We start from the raw sequence: 20,278 nt of genomic DNA, 5'->3' as shown, positions 1-20,278 counted from the left end.
ACGTCGTAATATTTTTTATAAACAAAAATACTATAATATTAAATTTTAAAAATATTCCAATTTATTTATTCAATAAAAGCTTTAAATTATTTTAATAACTTTATATTTCATCTATAACTATCATATCACAATAAATTATTTACTCATCTTTAGCCCCTTTTGAATTTTTAACTAATCATATTACACGACATAAAATTATTAAAAAATATTTTCAAAAAATAAATTTAATATAATTTATAATTTTTTTACGGAAAAATAAATGTAAATGTATATTTGAGTAGTCCTTCTTGTTTTATTTAGTGAAAAATCATATTTAGAGAAGACAATGAAATAAGACGGAACGAAGATGTCTTCGGCATCTTCGCCTCAATCTTCATCTTTGAAGCCATATATTATTCATTTAATATATGTTGGGATTAAGTATTCCGTCAGGCTCTTACATCTGCTTCTGTCTAATTGACTTGAAAATTATCATTTCGGCTTCACAGACATTAAATCTTCATCTTAATCTATGAAGACCCTGAAAATCCAAATGCTATCTGTGACATAGTGCTCATCACGACTTCAAATAATCTAGAAATTGTAATAAGGTGGGCCGTATTTGTCATTTTTATCTTCGACCTCATGTCAATTAAATAGCTATTTTCACCAACAATTCAAACATACTGTTGAATCAACCAAAAAAATCTTCAAGTTCATTTTTAAAAAATGATAAAATAAACCAATTACATGCATTAATATTAATATTACTTAAATAATACAAACTTTTGTAATTCATGTGACGAGTTTGATCACAAATATAATTTAAATGTTATGAATTTCATGTGACGAGTTTGATCACAAATATAATTTAAATGTTATGAATTTGAGTTTTTATTGTGTTTGAAGATGATGATAATATTATCGTAACAATCTCCCATGTATTTCAGAGTTTGAAAAATCAAAATATTGAGATAATTCTTAATTTTACAGTAGATTTTTGTTTTTTTAGGCTTAAATCACACTTTTAAACCCGATTAATTTTCTCAGCTCTCTGATCCGATCACATAATTGACAGCACACTCAATTCCTATTCAGTTCGCCCCCGAGCTTTGCACACACTCCTCGGGACTTGGATATGAGCGCACTAAATTTTCACGGATCTAATCATGTCCGGATCGTGCATCTGAATTAGGGTTTTTCATTTCCTGGCTGCGTTCGGATCTCATTGTTTTAATCCCTGCCAATGATTTTGCGGAGTGTATTGCAAAATGTTGACGAAGTTTGAGACGAAGAGTAATAGAGTGAAAGGGTTGAATTTCCACGGTAAGAGGCCATGGATCTTGGCGAGTCTTCACAGTGGTGTGATCCAACTCTGGGACTATCGCATGGGCACCCTCATTGATCGGTTTGATGAGCATGAAGGACCCGTTCGTGGTGTTCATTTTCACAAGTCACAGCCGCTTTTTGTATCCGGAGGTCTATTTCTTTACTTTTTCATTATTTTACTTTGAATTTCTGTTTACATTACTATTTATGATTGATTTCATGTGATTAATTGTTCTTTTGGAGTGGTGACGCTTTGCTAGAGGCTGGATCTGATGTTTTGTGTTAAGACTGTTGGTACTAAGATTGTGATGCTGGGGGGCGGTTGGCAAGATAACTGGATTTTTCATTTTGAATTTATAGGGGTAGATCATAGATGTATGTTTTGTCATTTTTCGATGAATTTGGTGATTGCAATTAGCTTGGTTTTAATTTTAGTTTCCCTCTCTTATCTGAGACATTATCATGTTGTCACTGGGGTTTGATTTATATCACCCTTTTGGTAGGAACTGCAATTTTCCTCGCATTACATTTGTGATTGAAAGTTGATTCGATAATAGACAAAGTATTGTGGAATAATAGCGATTTGTGCTTCACACTTAGTTTATGGTCTTAGCTTTTGTAATTATCGAAGCTTTTCATTTTTTTGAGAACATTTGATTATTAAGGTTTTCCTTTAATGGCTTCATCATTCATGGGACTGTAATTGGCAGTAAATTATTTACATGCGATCTGTAAAATGAGATCTGAAATTTGACGTCAGGTTGGTTGTTCTTTTTCTGATTGCTGGGAAATGTTGATTGGTGGAGCTTGTTCACTCTTAGGCAAAGGATGCTGGTGCAGATGGAGCAGGGGATTCTAGATAAAAAAATCACCTTATTGCCGTAACCGATGCTAGGAAAATTTCAATTACCTTGGAATAAGTGATACATTATATAAGTTGGTGGAGAGTTTGATGGTTGAAAATCCACCATCATCACTATGCTCATTCCTAGTTTTGTTTTATGATCTGAGTAAGTCGCTGTCTGATATCTTTCCTTGTAGTCAGTTTTTATCACTGTTGACAATTTCAATTTCTGAGATCTGTGGTTGAACTCAGTTTCTGTTTAGATTGCAGAATGTCAATTATGGTTGACACATTGCTTTTAATAGGTTATGCTTTTATTCTTGCATTTGTATTGAGATGCATCTTTCTTGACTATGCCAAAACACTATTTTTTGCAGGTGACGATTACAAGATTAAGGTCTGGAATTACAAATTGCATAGGTGTCTATTTACTCTTCTTGGTCATCTTGATTATATCCGGACGGTTCAGTTTCATCATGAGTGTCCCTGGATCGTCAGTGCAAGTGATGATCAGACAATTAGAATATGGAATTGGCAGTCCCGAACTTGCATATCTGTGTTGACTGGGCACAATCATTATGTCATGTGTGCATCATTTCACCCGAAAGAAGACTTGATTGTTTCAGCATCATTAGACCAGACTATTCGTGTATGGGATATTGGTGCCTTGAGGAAGAAAGCGGTATCTCCTGCCGATGACATACTGCGATTGTCACAAATGAACGCAGATTTCTTTGGTGGGGTCGATGCTGTTGTGAAGTATGTCTTGGAAGGCCATGATCGAGGGGTTAACTGGGCTTCTTTCCATCCTACTCTTCCTCTTATTGTTTCCGGAGCAGATGACCGACAAGTTAAAATATGGCGCATGAATGGTATGCCCCCCTGATCTTTGATTGCTGTATGTACCTGTTAGAATATTACATACCGATGTCTAAATTTAATCAAGTGCTCGACATGTTGTATATCTAACAGTTAGAGAGATTTATTGGAACTAGGCGATGTTATGTATTTTGGCTAGTGTTTCTAATCAAGGATAACAAAATTCTTTTTCCTTGCCAAAAGAACCAGGATATTTAATCTAGCTCTCACTAAAGATTTCTTGAACAGGCCTCTTGTGAATTTCCTTATATCAGATTTTTTTACTTTTTAAACTCATTCTAATGATCATATATTACTTTTCTAGTTGCATAAACGCTTTAGTTTCAGAACTGAGTGGCCGATATGTGATTTATTTGGTCAGATACGAAGGCTTGGGAGGTGGACACATTAAGAGGCCACGTGAATAATGTATCCTGTACTTTGTTTCATGCAAGACAGGATATCATTGTTTCAAATTCTGAAGACAGGAGTATCAGAGTTTGGGATGCAACAAAAAGAACTGGCTTGCATACTTTTCGTAGGGAACTTGACCGATTCTGGATCCTATCAGTTCATCCTGAGATAAATCTCTTGGCTGCTGGTCATGATAGCGGCATGATTGTTTTTAAGTTGGAAAGAGAGCGTCCTGCCTTTTCTGTTAGCGTTGATTCAGTCTTCTTTGTCAAGAACAGATTTCTCCGTGTATTTGAGTATTCAACACAGAAAGATGTTCAACTGATAACGATTCGCCGACCTGGTTCTCATGGTTTGAATCAAGGGGCTCGAACTCTTTCTTACAGCCCTACTGAAAATGCTGTTTTGATTTGCTCAGATGTGGATGGGGGATCATATGAGCTCTATGTTATTCCAAAAGACAGCTATGGTAAAAGCGACACAGTTCAGGAGGCGAAGAGAGGTGCTGGGGGGTCAGCAGTATTTGTGGCTCGAAATAGATTTGCTGTGCTTGAGAAGAGCAGCAATCAAGTATTGGTCAAGAACCTGAAAAATGAAATAGTGAAAAAGAGTGTTCTTCCAATTGCTACTGATGCTATATTCTATGCCGGAACGGGAAATCTACTCTGCAGGGCAGAGGACAGGGTTGTCATATTTGATCTCCAACAAAGGAATGTTGTTGGGGATCTTCTAACTCCTTTCGTTAGGTATGTGGTATGGTCTCTGGATATGGCTTCCGTTGCTTTATTGAGCAAGCACTCTGTTGTTGTTGCTGATAAAAACCTTGTGCATTGCTGCACTCTTCACGAGACCATTCGTGTCAAGAGTGGAGCATGGGATGATAATGGAGTCTTCATCTATACAACACTGACGCATATCAAGTATTGCCTTCTAAATGGGGATAGTGGAATTATCAAGACATTAGATGTTCCAGTATATATTACGAAAATACATGGGAACTCAATATTTTGCTTGGATCGAGAGGGGAAAAACCGTCCTATCATTATTGATTCAACAGAGTATATCTTCAAGCTATCCTTGCTGGGAAAGAGATACGACCAAGTGATGAGCATGATAAAAAACTCAGAACTATGTGGACAGGCAATGATTGCTTATATGCAACAAAAGGGCTTCCCACAGGTTGCTCTTTATTTTGTGAAGGATGAAAGGACTCGCTTCAACTTAGCCCTGGAATGCGGTAATATTGAAAAAGCCCTTGAATCTGCAAAAAAGATTGATGAAAAAGATCACTGGTACAGACTAGGAGTGGAGGCACTTCGTCAGGGAAATGCTGGGATTGTTGAATATGCATACCAGAAGACAAAAAACTTCGAGAGACTATCTTTTCATTATCTGATAACCGGTAATCTCGAAAAATTATCCAAAATGATGAGAATTGCCGAGGTCAAGAATGATGTCATGGGTCAATTTCATGATGCAGTCTATCTTGGAGATATTAGGGAGCGTGTTAAGATTCTGGAGAATGCAGGCCATCTGCCTCTTGCATATTTTACAGCCACTGTGCATGGGCTCCATGATGTTGCAGGGCGTATAGGTGTAGAACTTGGGGATAATATTCCGCATTTGCCCAAGGTGAATAACCCTGCTCTATTGATACCTCCGAATCCGGTGTTATGTGCAGGAGATTGGCCTTTGTTAATGGTTGGTAGAGGAATTTTTGAGGGTGGTCTTGATGATACAGCCAAAGGTGGAAATGATGATTATGAAGATGCTGCAGATGCTGATTGGGGCGAAGGTTTGGATATTGATGAGGTGGACAAGATACAGAATGGAGACGGTAGTGTGTTGTTGAAGGATGATGACGAGAATGAGAATGAAGAGAATGAAGAGGGAGGATGGGATCTCGAGGACTTGGATCTGCCTCCTGATGCTGACACACCAAAGACAACCCCAAAATCACGTTCATCAGTTTTTGTAGCCCCTGCCCCTGGAATGCCTGTGAGCCAGATTTGGGTCCAAAGATCATCACTTGCTGCTGAACATGCTGCTGCTGGGGACTTTGACACAGCAATGCGTCTATTGAGCCGTCAGTTAGGAATACGAAATTTCTCACCTTTGAAGTCGCTATTTATTGATCTTCACATGGGCAGCCACACGTACTTGCGTGCCTTATCATCAGCCCCAGTGGTCTCTGTTGCAGTGGAAAGGGGTTGGAGCGAGTCAGCAAGTCCAAATGTGCGGGGGCCCCCCGCTCTGGTGTTTAATTTTTCTCACTTGGATGAACAACTCAAGGCTGGTTATAAGGCTACGACCGCTGGAAAGTTTTCAGAAGCTCTTCGACATTTCCTAGCTATTCTTCACACAATTCCACTGATTGTGGTCGAAACACGGAGAGAGGTTGATGAAGTGAAAGAGTTGATTATCATTGTAAAAGAGTATGTTTTGGGTTTGAAGATGGAGCTTAAGAGAAGGGATTTGAAGGACAATCCAATTCGTCAGCAAGAGCTTGCGGCCTATTTCACCCATTGCAACCTCCAACTTCCACACACTCGACTTGCATTATTGAACGCCATGACTGTTTGCTACAAGGCGCAAAATCTGAGCACTGCGGTTAACTTTGCTTACCGACTTCTGGAAACCAACCCAAGCAACGAAAACCAAGCCAGAACAGCTCGACAGGTTCTACTGGCTGCCGAGAAGAATATGAAAGATTCTGCACAACTGAACTACAATTTTAGAAATCCTTTTGTAATATGTGGGGCCACTTACGTCCCGATATACAGAGGGCAGAGAGATGTAAGTTGTCCTTACTGCAGTACCCATTTTGTTCCGTCTCAGCAAGGGCAGCTTTGTATGGTTTGTGACCTTTCTGTGGTTGGATCTGATGCATCTGGCTTGCGCTGTTCTCCTTCACAGACCAGATGATTCCATATTCTTTGTCTGTCTTGTTTGCATTCACCATTGGAGAAACAAAACAGATATTCACCATTGGAGAAACAAAACAGATATGTCGATTTGCAGGTGCCATCAGGACACACAAAGAGGTAGTAGTTTCGGATTCCAAATTATATACATGTTCTGTATTTGTTTAATTTGTAATTACTTTGATCAATATCCCACCCTTTCGCTCCTTTGCGGTTACAGTTTTCATTGTAATAAAGTTATGGAAGATTTTTTTATTTTGAACATTGTCGTGCTGTGTGGTGGCTATGCAAGGCGCACACCAGATGTGCGGTGGGCGTTATTGTTCTTTTTGCAGATATAATAGGCATTTTATCTACTCGTTATCCTTCTGGATATCTTGATACTTGTGAGTCAAATCAAATAGATACAACAATTAATTCTCGTTTCTTCCATATATACCGCCGTTCTTGGGTATCATAGTTCATTCTGGTCAAATTCAATGCTATATTGGTTGAAACTTAATTGATGTAGTTGTAGCATTAGTTATTGGATTTCCAAAGACGCCAGTCCCATATTTAAGGTGGTGGAGTTCGCATATATCAGTTAAGCTAATAGTTTTGTCATTCACTATACCATTTGTATTTTGGGGGTCATAATTCAGATTTTCCTTAGCATGGTAAATTTTAGAAAAGGTGTATATCACACAAGTATATACTTGTGAGCGTTTGAGGTGGTGGAGTTCGTATCTATCGTGTGTTAACATCTTTGCCAGGGCCATTGGTTCCTTTGTGTTAACAAGCAACGATTAGATTTTGATCTGAGCTTGAATTTAAGAGAGTTGCTGGACTTCATACAACTTGATTAAGGGCTTGGTAGAAGTGAATTTCCCTATTTTGACATAATTAAATGTGAGCGTTTGACTCACCTAATCTGATGCGCCATTCCCCTGTGGAAGTGTGGATGTGCTGAATTTGAAGGGTCACGGAGATGACTGATGGAAACCACTTTTCTAAACTTTTTGAGTCTAGTCTGAAGAGCACCTACGGATAAAATGTGTGTTTACAGTTTATAAAATTTCTCAAAAAACGTTTATGAGCTTTGAAATTTTGTTTGATAATTTTTTTGAGAAAATTGCTTATAAGATGTCAAAATAAGATATTTGACAGCTGATGAACGATTTAAAAAAAAGATTAGGTCTCTTGTGAGACGGTCTCACGAATCTTTATCTGTGAGACGATTCATTTTTACCGATATTCACAATAAAAAGTAATACTCTTAGCATAAGAAGTAATATTTTTTCATGGATGACTCAAATAAGAGATCCGTCTTACAAAATACGACTCGTGAGACCGTCTCACATAAGTTTTTGTCCTAAAAATATTGGGTACTCTCAACTTGTTTTTTAAGATTTTAGTTGAATGTCTGTTTTTTAAAAAATCAAATTATTCTTGTAGATTTTATAATATCCCAAGTAAAGCTTCCTATAAAATTATATAAATTGATTAATATTTAAAAATATTAATTATTAAAATTGTTATTAATTATAATTATAATTATATTATTAATATCTATTATTGTTACTCTTGTTACATTAATGATTAAAATAATTATTATTTTATAGTGTTATGGTTTATTAATTTTGGTAACTATTACGAAATTTTTTTTTATATAATATCAGATACATAGAAAAAAACTATAAGTTTTATTATTTTATTTTATTCAAATATTTTAACGTTTTATTTTAAATAAAACATCATAAGACGTATGGATTTATAAATTGTTTTAAATAAGTTCTAAACACTCTCTTAAGTTCATTGTCTTCTCAACTAGCAAATAGATGCTGCAAGGTTCCTGTTTTCTATGTAATATATGATCATAGTCGAAGTTCTTGTTCTTTTTTTTGGTCATTGTTCTGAACTTAGTTGGACATGATATTGGTCGTCGTTTTGTTTTGTGCTTACCGCTTACTCTACATGCATCCGCGGGTCATGGTTCGCTCAAGCTTTGGTTCATCTATCCTTTAAATTCCATGGGTTCTTTTTGATCGAATTAGTTCGAGTAAAGGAATTCGTGCACGAATTCACACCTTGCCAAATGCGTAGTTAAATTTGTTAAAAAAATGAGTTTTGTATTCATTTAGAATCGATAAAATAATTAGAACGAGCTACGTGATGAGCAAAATTATTTTTCGATTACCAAATAGGGTGAATGAAAAATTTATTGACCTCAAATTTTTTCGAGTGAAAAGATTAGATCATAATATATTATTATATTATATTATATATATATATATATATTATAAAAAAAATATTATTGAAATGGCCGTGTGATTTCATGATTTGAAGAGGCGCCACTTTGGAAAGGCCAAGTCTCTTGTGTTGAAATGGTGCATTCTTTCATTCAAGGTTTTCTGTTTTTTTATAAATATGACCCTCTTATTTGCATTATTACACCAATTTTCTCTTAGTCTCATTTCTCTTTTAAGTTTTGTTCTATATGTAATTTTTTAAGCATTAGAGCTTAAAATTCAAATTTTCAAGATATAAAATCTTGAGTTTGGATTTCTAAGTTTATACGCTTAAATTCAAACTTTGGAATTAATTTTCGAAAGTTGTCTTCTAGTTTTTAGTTTTTTAAGCATTTGCGCTTAAATTCAAGTTTTACAAGATTTAAATTCTTTGAATTTGATTTTTTATTGTAACGCTTAAAATTTGAAATTAAAAAGTTTGCATACCAATTACCATCTTGATAGAGTTATAAACCGTGAGTACCGGAGCGGGGCAATATCGTAAGAGTTAAACTCTTGTCTCGAATATTTTCTTGTAGCCATTTGGTTCTCCCATTTCTATCCCAAGATTTCTCAAAACAAACAAAAAAAAAAAAAAGAATACCTACCAACAAAATTACACCAACTTCATGGTTTGATGTTATTAATCCATCATTCCCTTGTAGAGAAGGCAATCTTTTGTATACTAAAAGCAACACCTGTTCACTAATCAATATTTGTTTTGTTCTCTTTCCTAGTGCCTGCCTTGTTTTTTCTTTTTCTTTTCTAATAAATTTTTCTTTTTATTATGCTTCCGACAAGAAGTAGATAAGGCTGAGGTGCATTAAGTCAGGGACAGTAGGCTGATTAAATCTTCTTGTATGAACGTAAATTGAAGGGATGAACTTGGTTTAGAAATAAAAAGATTGGGTGGGGCCTTTAGTTGATCTGTGGAGCATTTTTTGGGTTGAGTGAAATCACTTTACGCGTCAAAAGTGGCCAACACAAGTGATCAATAATATCGCGTGCTTCAACCTGTGGTGGATGCATATGTTTAAGTGGCCAAAAACGAGTCCTCTCATCATCTCTGCTTTCTTTGTAACGACGATCATCGACTATAAAAGTGCGAAAAATGGCGTTTCGAGTTATTTTATCGTAAAATTATCATAATTTACGGCCATCCATTATCATAAAGAGCGACATTTTAATGACTTTAATAGTTTATATATGAGAACCCGAATTTCCAGCCGTTAGTATTCTGCAGCAGCTAGCAATATTCAGCAGCAATGCAAGAATTTCAGCATAAGCTAACAATATTTCAGCAGTTAATAATATTCCAGAAGCTCGTAGTTTTTCCAGCTGACAGAATTCCAGCAGATAAAATCCAGCAGTAGAAGAACGAGATTCCAGCAGACAGTTACTGTTTCAAGTCATGACTTGTAACTGAAGCATTTAACATGGAATAAAGGCTGTTAATGGCAGATTATGGCCATTAATTGGGAGGCTAACACTCAGAATTTTGCCTATAAATAACACCCTCAAACCTTGAATTGGTGTTACACAAATCTTGAGATTATCACTTTAATTAGAGCTAAGAGAGTGTCTATATTCGAGCTGTAAAATCCAGTAGCGAGACAATCAGATTTCCAGACTTCAACCGAAACATTTTTTAGCAAATTACAGTAAGTGGGCTTATATATAAATATCTTGAAATCAGTTTGATAATTCTGTTTTAAAGCACAGTTTCTGTATGTTTGATTTCTGATATCTGATTTTTGAAGCACTGAAACTCCCTAGTGAACTAATGGTAGGAATATATATTCTGAACATTTCTGAATTCTGATTCTGATTCTAGCCCCACCCCTTAGAGGAGAGAACATATAGGGGACTGATATCAGTTTAGCCATGAAATTCACTAACGTGCTCAATGCTTACTAATTCTGATTTCTGTTCTGAAACCTGTGATTTCTGAATTCTGATTTCTGTTCTGAAAATAAGAGTTTTCTATATATTCTTGTATTACTGTTTCTGTTGAAAACGATTTCGAAAACTGGGAGTTATTTCCGCCCCTGCTTACTGAGTGACAACCATATCACTCACCCACCAAACTCATCTCAGATAAGAACGAGGAAGAAAAGTTAGAAGAAGAGCAGATTCAATTCTGGGGCTGATGAAGAAGATCGTTGTTTATCAGTTCTAGTTTATGTTTATTCCGCTGCATTTGTTAAGACGTTATATTTGGTTTTACATTTCCGCTGTAAAATATTTGGTATTTCCGCCGTATCAGACATTGAAATATTCAGTGTTTATGAATAAAAAGACTGGTTTGTACTTCTGAGACTTGTTGGTTTCGAATGTAAATTTGAGAGCAACGCCGGTGTAAACCAACCCCCCGTCCCGGGGCGTGACATTATAACTATAACTATTTATAATAAAAGACGAGATGCAAGTTAATCGGCACGAATTAGTTTGAAACTACGACTTTTCGAGATTGTGTGTTTGGGAAACTCATGATTTAGAGAAATGATGATCGTGTCCAACAAAAGGTGTCGATGAAATGAACAATTCAATTGCGAGAAGCAATTTCGGATGACTTGTCCTGGCGTGAAGTAAAGATAGAAGACCGATGTGATGTTGAATCTGTTTCGGCAAGTGTGTGTTAGTTTGGAGGGGAACAGTAACACAAAAAACTTCAATGAAGGCTGCAACTTGTACTCCATCACTGTACAATGTGTTTGCCAAGTATGGAAGAAAACTAGGAGATCTTGGACCTGTGCTTGTCACGTAAGTCTTCGTGTTGGAGTTGTCTATTCTCTTTTTTTTTTAAAAAAAAAAACTTCCAAGTTTTTTCCTCTCAGTCTTTTGGGTTGCCATGAATAAAATGATCCACATTAATATTCATATTTTTATCTAAAGACAGGGTCAAAATCTTGCTAGATTCTGAGCAAGAAACACTCATGATGAATATATATTTGAAAAGTGTTGAATCTCCAACAATGAAAGGGACTAGTCGAGGGCAATAGTATGATGCTTGCACTTGCCTGCTTACACAGTTGAACTTGTAAATAAACATCTGTCCCAACATTACGCAGCACCGGCTTTCATTTTTGTTTATTCTCGCACGGGAAATACTGACTAGGTTGGAACTACTACTTTTTTTAGTTTAAGGTTAACTTGTAAATTTAAAAAACAATCAATTATGTTCCAATTGTTGCGTAATATGCGGCTCTAGAAAGTTAAATAATATTCAAAAATTATAATTATCAAGACCCACCCCTTGTGTTCAATTTTTTTTTTAATGAAATGAGAGTGAAATTCGCAACGGTTATCATTCGATAGACACTGGATAAACCTCAACTCAACAATCACATCGGACAAGCTCGTCTAAAAGGTGTTGATAAGAGAAATCGAACTTCTGATAACTTGTCAAACGTTCATTTATTCTATCAACTCAAACATTCGTGACGGTTGTGTCAATTTATTAAAAGCTCTTAGTGTTATTAATATGTCGTACTTAGTTAGCACTATTTTGTCCGCAGGCTTGATAATTAAATTGTACAAGTTAGTGAAGTTATACGTAGTGGAGTATATTTCACTGTCTGCCACAACAACGACAAAGATGAATCATATGCTTCCGTAATAGTTTTTTTTTTAAAAATAAATGTTTTAAAAACGAGCTCATATTGTGATCAATATCGAATCAATAAGGATAATTTAGGATATAAATATTGTAACCTATAAAAAAATATTAGTTAAATTAAAGCTACTAAAATATAATTAATTTGGGACCATATATATTTAATTTTCTCATCAATGCAATATTAATTTAAATGCATTTTGCAATATCGGATTAACTACAAATAAAATTGACGTTGTAGCTAGGCAAAGAATCATCGAAAGAAAATAGTATATACACGTACAAGTACGTTTTTTGTGAGACGGTCTCACGAATCTTTATATGTGAGACGGGTCAACCCTACCGATATTCACAATAAAAAGTAATACTCTTAGCATAAAAAGTAATATTTTTTATGGATGATCCTAATAAAGATATCTGTCTCACAAAATAAGACACGAGAGACCGTCTCACACAAGTTTTTGTCATACACAAAATATTAGTAGAAAATGGATATTAATTCGTTTTGAATTTGACGTATGGGTTTACGAAAACATAGCTATGATTAAGGGACACAACCAAAACTTGTCACGCCTTTTACTCCTTTCCCATTTGAAACATCTGTCTGCTTTATGATTGCCAAGAAACAACATATCCAATTGCCAAATTTCTAACATCATGACATTTTTGAGTTAACGGGACTCGATCTTTAGGGTAATACCTCAATCGTATATCTAAATATTCATATCTCAATATATATAAGTAACCTTAGTATTGATAGTGCTAATATTTAGCTGTCAGAGCAAGCTTGAACTCAATTATATTTCCGACCATATGCATATTTAATTTCTATATTCTTGATAAAAAATTATTTTCTGAGAAAAATTTATGTGAAACGGTCTCACGGGTCGTATTTTGTGAGACAGATCTCTTATTTGGGTCATCCATGAAAAAATATTACTTTTTATGCTAAGAGTATTACTTTTTATTGTGAATATCGATATGATTGAACCGTCTCACATATAAAACTTTTATTCTTTAATCGGGAAAAAACTTCAATAGGTAAAGATATATAATGGACATGGGTCCCACAGAGAAACATGAAGAAGTGCCAAAAGATCTTCAAGGCAGAAGATAATCAAAGTTTCCAACCTGTATTGGGTCACCTCGTACCCGACCGGTTCTTTCCGGTCGGGTCAGATCCATATAAAGTTACGGGTCCTTATTTTTGACAATGTATATCTCTTCATTCTCGTTAAATAAATAAATAAATATATAATATTTTATTGTGCCAGTTTATGTATGTATAAAGGTACAGTAGTATTAATTCTTTAGATATCACATGGGGTATGGGGTTGTATGTCAGAAACAGCATAAGGTTAAAGATCCATCAAACCTTACCCTTGTTTTGTAGAATGATCATGGTCTCAGTTGAGAGGGGACAAAATAAGTAACTTGTGAAATTTCAGGAGATGGATATTTATGATTAAAAAAAGATGAAAATAAGTTGTTAAAATTGGAATTTGGACCTAACTCAACCCCAAAAGCTAGTTCAAGGGGGAAGGATTGTCCAAGCTCATTATATACAACTCCCAGGTTATTTATCCAACCGATGTGGGACAATTAACATACCTCTCTCACGCCCATGAATGAACATCTGGAGCGTGGAGTTTACAAATGACCCAATTATGGGCAGAACAGGGTGGCCTAATTATAGGCAGTGCAACACATAACGGTGGAACCCGAGCTCTGATACCATGTTAAGAATGGAACTTGGACCTAACTCAACCCCAAAAGCTAGCTCAAGGGGGAGGATTGTTCAAGCCCATATATACAAGTCCCAAGTTATTTATTCAACCGATGTGAGACAACTAACACACCTCTCTCACGCCCAGGAATGAACATCTGGAGCGTGGAGTTTGCAAATGACCCAATTATGGGCAGAACGGGTGGCCTAATTATAGGCAGTCCAACACATAACGGTGGAACCTGAGCTCTGATACCATGTTAAAATTGGAACTTGGACCTAACTCAATCCCCAAAAGCTAGCTCAAGGGGGATGATTGTCCAAGCCCATTATATACAACTCCCAGGTTATTTATCCAACCGATGTGAGACAATTAACATAAGTCGTCAATTGAACATATTATATATTAAAATTACTGAGAATGTTAAGATTATTATTTATTAAATTTTATGAAAATCCTGTTTGAATTGTGTATTAATATCAGAGCAAAGTTCATTAGAACCACGGTATTTTTCAACGTAAATATGAACTTTTATGAGAGTTGAAATGACCAACAACTATATATGTTTCATTCACGAAATTAAATTGATGTTGATCAAGTGGTTCCAGTTTCAAAATATTTCTAAAATCGAAGAAAATTCATTTAATTTCGTCACGTCTCTATTTTCATGGTGGGCTCTAGACGCATGAACGTGCTAATTTTCTCTTTGGATAAAATCTATTAAAATCATGGACACATTAAATCGAAGGGGAGGCAAAAAAAAGATAAAATTAAAATCTCATAGAGTACTTGTTGGAGTCAAAATCATGAAAATAGAGCGTTTTGGAATGGGAAGTAGTAATCCCCACTGGATCTTGGGGAACAATTTCCTTAAAAAGAATAGTACTATACGTTTGTGGTGTATTCAGATTTGGAACAATTAATAACATAATTCAAATTTCAAACTTATATGCTTAGATTGTAATTAGTACATAAACTATCTATATCTATATAAATATACATATTGAATTGTGAATTTCTTTTATTATCCTCATTAAAATCGTACTCTAATGACACTTTGTCTTCTTTTTATGTAATTAGTTAATTATTATTAATCCATTCACTAATTATTATTTATTACTCTTTCACTCAATTTCATGGCATGACTACAAATAATATCAAAGTATTTGTTCAACAACTAATGATTCGAATCAATATGTAATAATATTATTTATAAATTTAATTGGTTTTGTGAAAATACCTTACAAATAATAGTAATAGTGTTATACATTCTTTTATTAAAATAATCAATATGTAATAATATTATTTATAAAATTAATTGGTTTTGTGAAAATACCTTACAAATAATAGTAATAGTGTTATACATTCTTTTATTAAAATAATCAATATGTAATAATATTATTTATAAAATTAATTGGTTTTGTGAAAATACCTTACAAATAATAGTAATAGTGTTATACATTCTTTTATTAAAATAAATAATACAAAAAATTTATATTTAACAAAACAGAAACATTCTTTTATTAAAATAAATAATACAAAAAATTTCAATATATAATAATATTATTTATAAAATTAATTGGTTTTGTGAAAATACCTTACAAACAATAGTAATAGTATTATACATTCTTTTATTAAAATAATCTATATTCTATATAAATATACAGATTGAATTGTGAATTTCCTTTATTATCCTCATTAAAATTGTACTCTAATGACACTTTGTCTTCCTTTTATGTAATTAGTTAATTATTATTAATCCATTCACTAATTATTATTTATTACTCTTTCACTCAATTTCATGGCATGACTACAAATAATATAAAAGTATTTGTTCAACAACTAATGATTCGAATCAATATGTAATAATATTATTTATAAATTTAATTGGTTTTGTGAAAATACCTTACAAATAATAGTAATAGTGTTATACATTCTTTTATTAAAATAATCAATATGTAATAATATTATTTATAAAATTAATTGATTTTGTGAAAATACCTTACAAATAATAGTAATAGTGTTATACATTCTTTTATTAAAATAAATAATACAAAAAATTTATATTTAACAAAACAGAAACATTCTTTTATTAAAATAAATATTACAAAAAATTTCAATATATAATAATATTATTTATAAAATTAATTGGTTTTGTGAAAATACTTTACAAATAATAGTAATAATGTTATACATTCTTTTATTAAAATAAATAATACAAAAAATTTATATTTAACAAAACAGAAACATTCTTTTATTAAAATAAATAATACAAAAAATTTATATTTAAGAAAACAGAAAATAAGAAATTATAAATTTATATGTCGAGGTTTAATCTATATCTATATCTATATTTATATACTAATAATATATATATTTTTAAATTTAAAATTAATTACTTTAATATTTACATTGACACCAAATTCACAGGAAATCACTATCATAAATACATGTTTATTTATTTTTTTGTTTTTCATCTACTCATTTAATAATAATCATTAATATATTTTTATTTTTAAATTTAAAATTAATTACTACATGTTTTCTTTTTCATATATTCTTTTAATAATAATAATTAATACATTTTTATTTTTAAATTTAAAATTAATTACTTTAATATTTACATTGACATCAAATTCACATAAAATCACTATCATAAATACATGTTTATTTTTTGTTTGTTTTTCATCTATTCATTTAATAATAATCATTAATATATTTTTATTTTTAAATTTAAAATTAATTACTTTAATATTTACATTGACATCAAATTCACATAAAATCACTATCATAAATACATATTTATTTTTTTGTTTTTTTCATCTGTTCATTTAATAATAATCATTAATATATTTTTATTTTTAAATTTAAAATTATTTACTTTAATATTTATATTGACATAAATATCATAATATTATAAATTTAAATAAATTGTTAATATTACGAACATTAAGGTAATAATGGGAAAACGAATAGAGATGAGTGTGATTAAATAAAATTAAATTATTAATAAATATTAAGGTCATATAAAACATTTTTTTCCCATTTAGAAGGTAGATATATATAGATTACTTATGTATCAACAAAAATACGTGATTGAGAGAAAATGTTTATATGTAAGTGATTTCATTGCAAACATTTAAATTATTTAATCAATTTTCAATATATGATGCTAAATACATATTACTAAATAATATATTATCTATTAATTAATCTATTAAATATATGACTTTCATTTGTGATCTTACTATTATATTATTTTTTTTTTTGTTTTACAATTTGTCATGTTAATGATGTTATTTAAGTCATTTTTTTATCTTAGTTTAATAAGATCATTAATAGTGTATTTAACTCAATCAAACTAATTATTATTTTAATTTACTTTTAAATTTAATTTTAATTACTTAAATTTATATATTGTCGTCAAATAATAATATGAAGACAAAGGGAGATGAGTCGGACTGAATAAAAATAAATTATTAATAAATATTAATGTCATACAAAATTTCTTTCTCCCATTTAGAATAAAAATATTTTCAGACTCTTTATGTGTCAATAGAGATATGTGATTGAGAGAAATGTTTGTCTGTAAGTGATTTCAAACACTGTTTTTAAGTTATTTAGTCAATTTTTTTATAAATACTGCTAAATAAATATTACTAAATAATATGCTCCATTTGATCATTTTTTGTTCTTGCAATGTGATAAGTTTTTTTACCCTAGCGTTAACATGTTTGATTGTTATATGTCATTTGTATTGATCATGTAATTGTGTTTGGATTGTTTATGTGATTTGTTTGTTTGCACAAAGAAAAGAGAAACAAAATCAAATATCCAACAAAAATATTTATTTTTCAATTTTTTATTGTTGAGATATTTTGTTAATTTTTAAACACATAATGCATGTTTTCTGTTTGCTTAGATTACTTAGTTTGAAGTGACTTACAAAATATTAAAAAAATTGAAATATTTCTTCGTTTTTACCTTATGTCTCAGAATATCAAGATATAATATTTTTTATTTGTTGGGGCAAATGTATTTCCAAACTTCTGTCTATAAATCAATATTTAATTTTTTTACGACATTATTATATTCTCTAATCAATTTTTTTTACTTAGATTGATAGAAGACATTTTAATTTGAGTTTTTATTTTCTTGCTTATATTATTTTTGTAATATTATTTATTATGAAAATAATAGGTGAACTACAAATTTGGTAGGTTTAAGAGTCCTCTGATGAACGACAAATATGGATAACTTATTAAAATATATAATATCCAGTAGATTTTTGGCATGCGATTTTGTTCTAATTCAATGATTATGCATGATTCTAAATTTTAATTATATCACAAGTTAACGCATGCTTTGTTGTTGCTATATATATTTTGTCAATAGTATAATATTTTTCTATGGTTTAAGAAAAATTGTGTGACTTTGAATTATATTTTTACGGCTGCTTTTCTAAATGGTTTTATTATGATTTCAAGGCACCGTTTTTCATTTGTGTTTTTTTAAAGAAGTGGAATGAATATCTATAAAACGATGACATTAATAAGGTGTCTTCTCTTTATTTGAAAAAAATATTGGAAAATTTATACAAATTGTGAATAATATGAGTTAATATTTAATTTGAGAGTGATTTATGCTTTTTATTGCTCGTATATACTTCAATTTCTTTGTTATTGTACTAAATAAATTATTTTTAAACTTTGAGTTATCATTTTTTTTATCGAGGTTGTTTGTGTTGTGATTTTTTTATTCGTTTTGGTTAGTATTGTTGGCGGTAATTGATTTTTCTGATATTATATGATGTGTCTTGTTGTTTATATAAAAATAAGTATGAAAGTATACCAATCAAAGCCACGTATTTTGGGTCTTCTGTTCTACGCAGAGAATAATAAATGGTTTCTGTAAATTATATAATTTCTTGGTTTTTCATACATATAGTCTACGAAATGCGTCAAATTTTGAACAAAAAAGTTAAGACAAACATAGTGGATGAAAAAAAAAGACATGTTAAATAAAAAAAATAATGTTGTGTATTACTATGTTGGGTGCAATAATTGTCCCTGCTTGGTAGAGCCGTCGAACCATGGTGCTTGAGCTGCTGTGCGGTTTAAAAGATTTGAGTTGCACCAGTACTACTAGCTATAGCTTTGGTAAAGCGGCAAGCGCTCGGCCCTACAATTGGTATCAGAGTCAAGGTCACGGGTTCGATTCCCATTGATTGCAAGGAGTGCAATTATTGGGAGGGATATTGTCGGGTGCAATAATTGTCCATGCTTGGTAGAGCGGCCGAACCGTGGTGCTTGAGCTGCTGTGCGGTTTAAAAGATTTGAGTTGCACCATTACTACTATCTATAGATTTTGGTAAAGCGGCAAGCGCGGTCCTATATACTATGTCCTAATTTCTGTATGATATAATTCAAGCATATTTTTTTATAGATATTTGAAATTAAGTCCAACTAAGTAACATGAAACATATACATATATATTAAATCATATTTAAAGCGAAATATTAAGATCAAGAATGATTCAGATTTAAATTTAAACGAAGCACAATGAAGAAGAAATTGAAGAATTGTTTGTGTACGTTAAGTGTTATATATTGATTATGTTGTTACTTCATGGTTGTGCGACATATGGATGTCATATAAAATGTCAATATTTCTCAATAAAATAGTTTTCAAAAAGAAAAAATTCTTCATTCAGAAAAAGAAATACATAAAAAACAAATTGTACATAATTCTCATTCTATTTATAATGGTATGAGAACAATTCTAAACCTTTGTTGACACAATATAATAGATCAATTTTGTGCATTTTATTGAGACATTAAGCCAGTTTCACTTTATTTCCTCCAATATTATCTCGATATATTTCGATGTGACTACGAGATTGTTTTTGTCTCTTTTTTTAGTCAAAGTGTCTAACCAGCTAAGTCATAACATATATGATGGTAGCATAGAAAACTCCTCGTCAAATAAATTCACTTAGCCAACTATTGAAATTCAAATAAAATTCTACAATATTTCATCAAATTAATTTTGACTATCATAAAATGCTCATGAAATCTAAATGATTATATTATTAGATGTGATATTGAATAAGACAAATACTTTGACATATATTTGAATGATATCTCATTATGCATATCTTAATTACATTATTCATATCTCTTCTCAAGATTTTTAAAATACAATAATTAATTTTGTATATCGTTCCACAAGATATAAAATATTATAAAACAAAATATAAACTCGATAGAAGAAAATTTGTTTTGTTTCAATGAATAATACAATATTATGTTCTAAACGCAA

General features: G+C 31.8%; 1 protein-coding gene across 2 annotated transcripts; it reads left to right on the top strand.

Annotated features, from left to right (window-relative positions):
- The first annotated feature begins 993 nt into the window (after positions 1–993).
- Positions 994–6,685, top strand: LOC142552891 (coatomer subunit alpha-1-like). 2 transcript variants are annotated; one of them, XM_075662776.1, is made up of 4 exons: positions 1,321–1,458; positions 2,069–2,318; positions 2,530–3,024; positions 3,393–6,685. In XM_075662776.1, exons 2-4 carry the CDS (start codon positions 2,261–2,263, stop codon positions 6,347–6,349), a joined length of 3,510 nt encoding a protein of 1,169 aa, XP_075518891.1. In that variant the 5' UTR covers positions 1,321–1,458; positions 2,069–2,260; the 3' UTR covers positions 6,350–6,685. The 2 variants fall into 2 exon arrangements, with proteins under 2 accessions (XP_075518889.1, XP_075518891.1); XM_075662774.1 differs by lacking the exon at positions 2,069–2,318 and having other exon boundaries at positions 994–1,458.
- Positions 6,686–20,278: the final 13,593 nt, after the last annotated feature.

This window comes from Primulina tabacum, chromosome 8 (assembly GCF_025594145.1).
Source record: "Primulina tabacum isolate GXHZ01 chromosome 8, ASM2559414v2, whole genome shotgun sequence".
Classification (NCBI taxonomy): Eukaryota; Viridiplantae; Streptophyta; class Magnoliopsida; order Lamiales; family Gesneriaceae; genus Primulina; species Primulina tabacum.
The sequence above is the reverse complement of the archived record's forward strand: the minus strand, read 5'-3'. Positions and strand labels throughout refer to the sequence as shown.

Coding starts and splice junctions, on each gene's coding strand:
- LOC142552891 (XM_075662774.1), top strand. CDS start 1,251: ATGTTGACGAAGTTTGAGACGAAGAGTAATAGAGTGAAAGGGTTGAAT. Junction 1,459..2,529: donor GCCGCTTTTTGTATCCGGAG/GTCTATTTCTTT, acceptor TATTTTTTGCAG/GTGACGATTACAAGATTAAG. Junction 3,025..3,392: donor TAAAATATGGCGCATGAATG/GTATGCCCCCCT, acceptor TTATTTGGTCAG/ATACGAAGGCTTGGGAGGTG.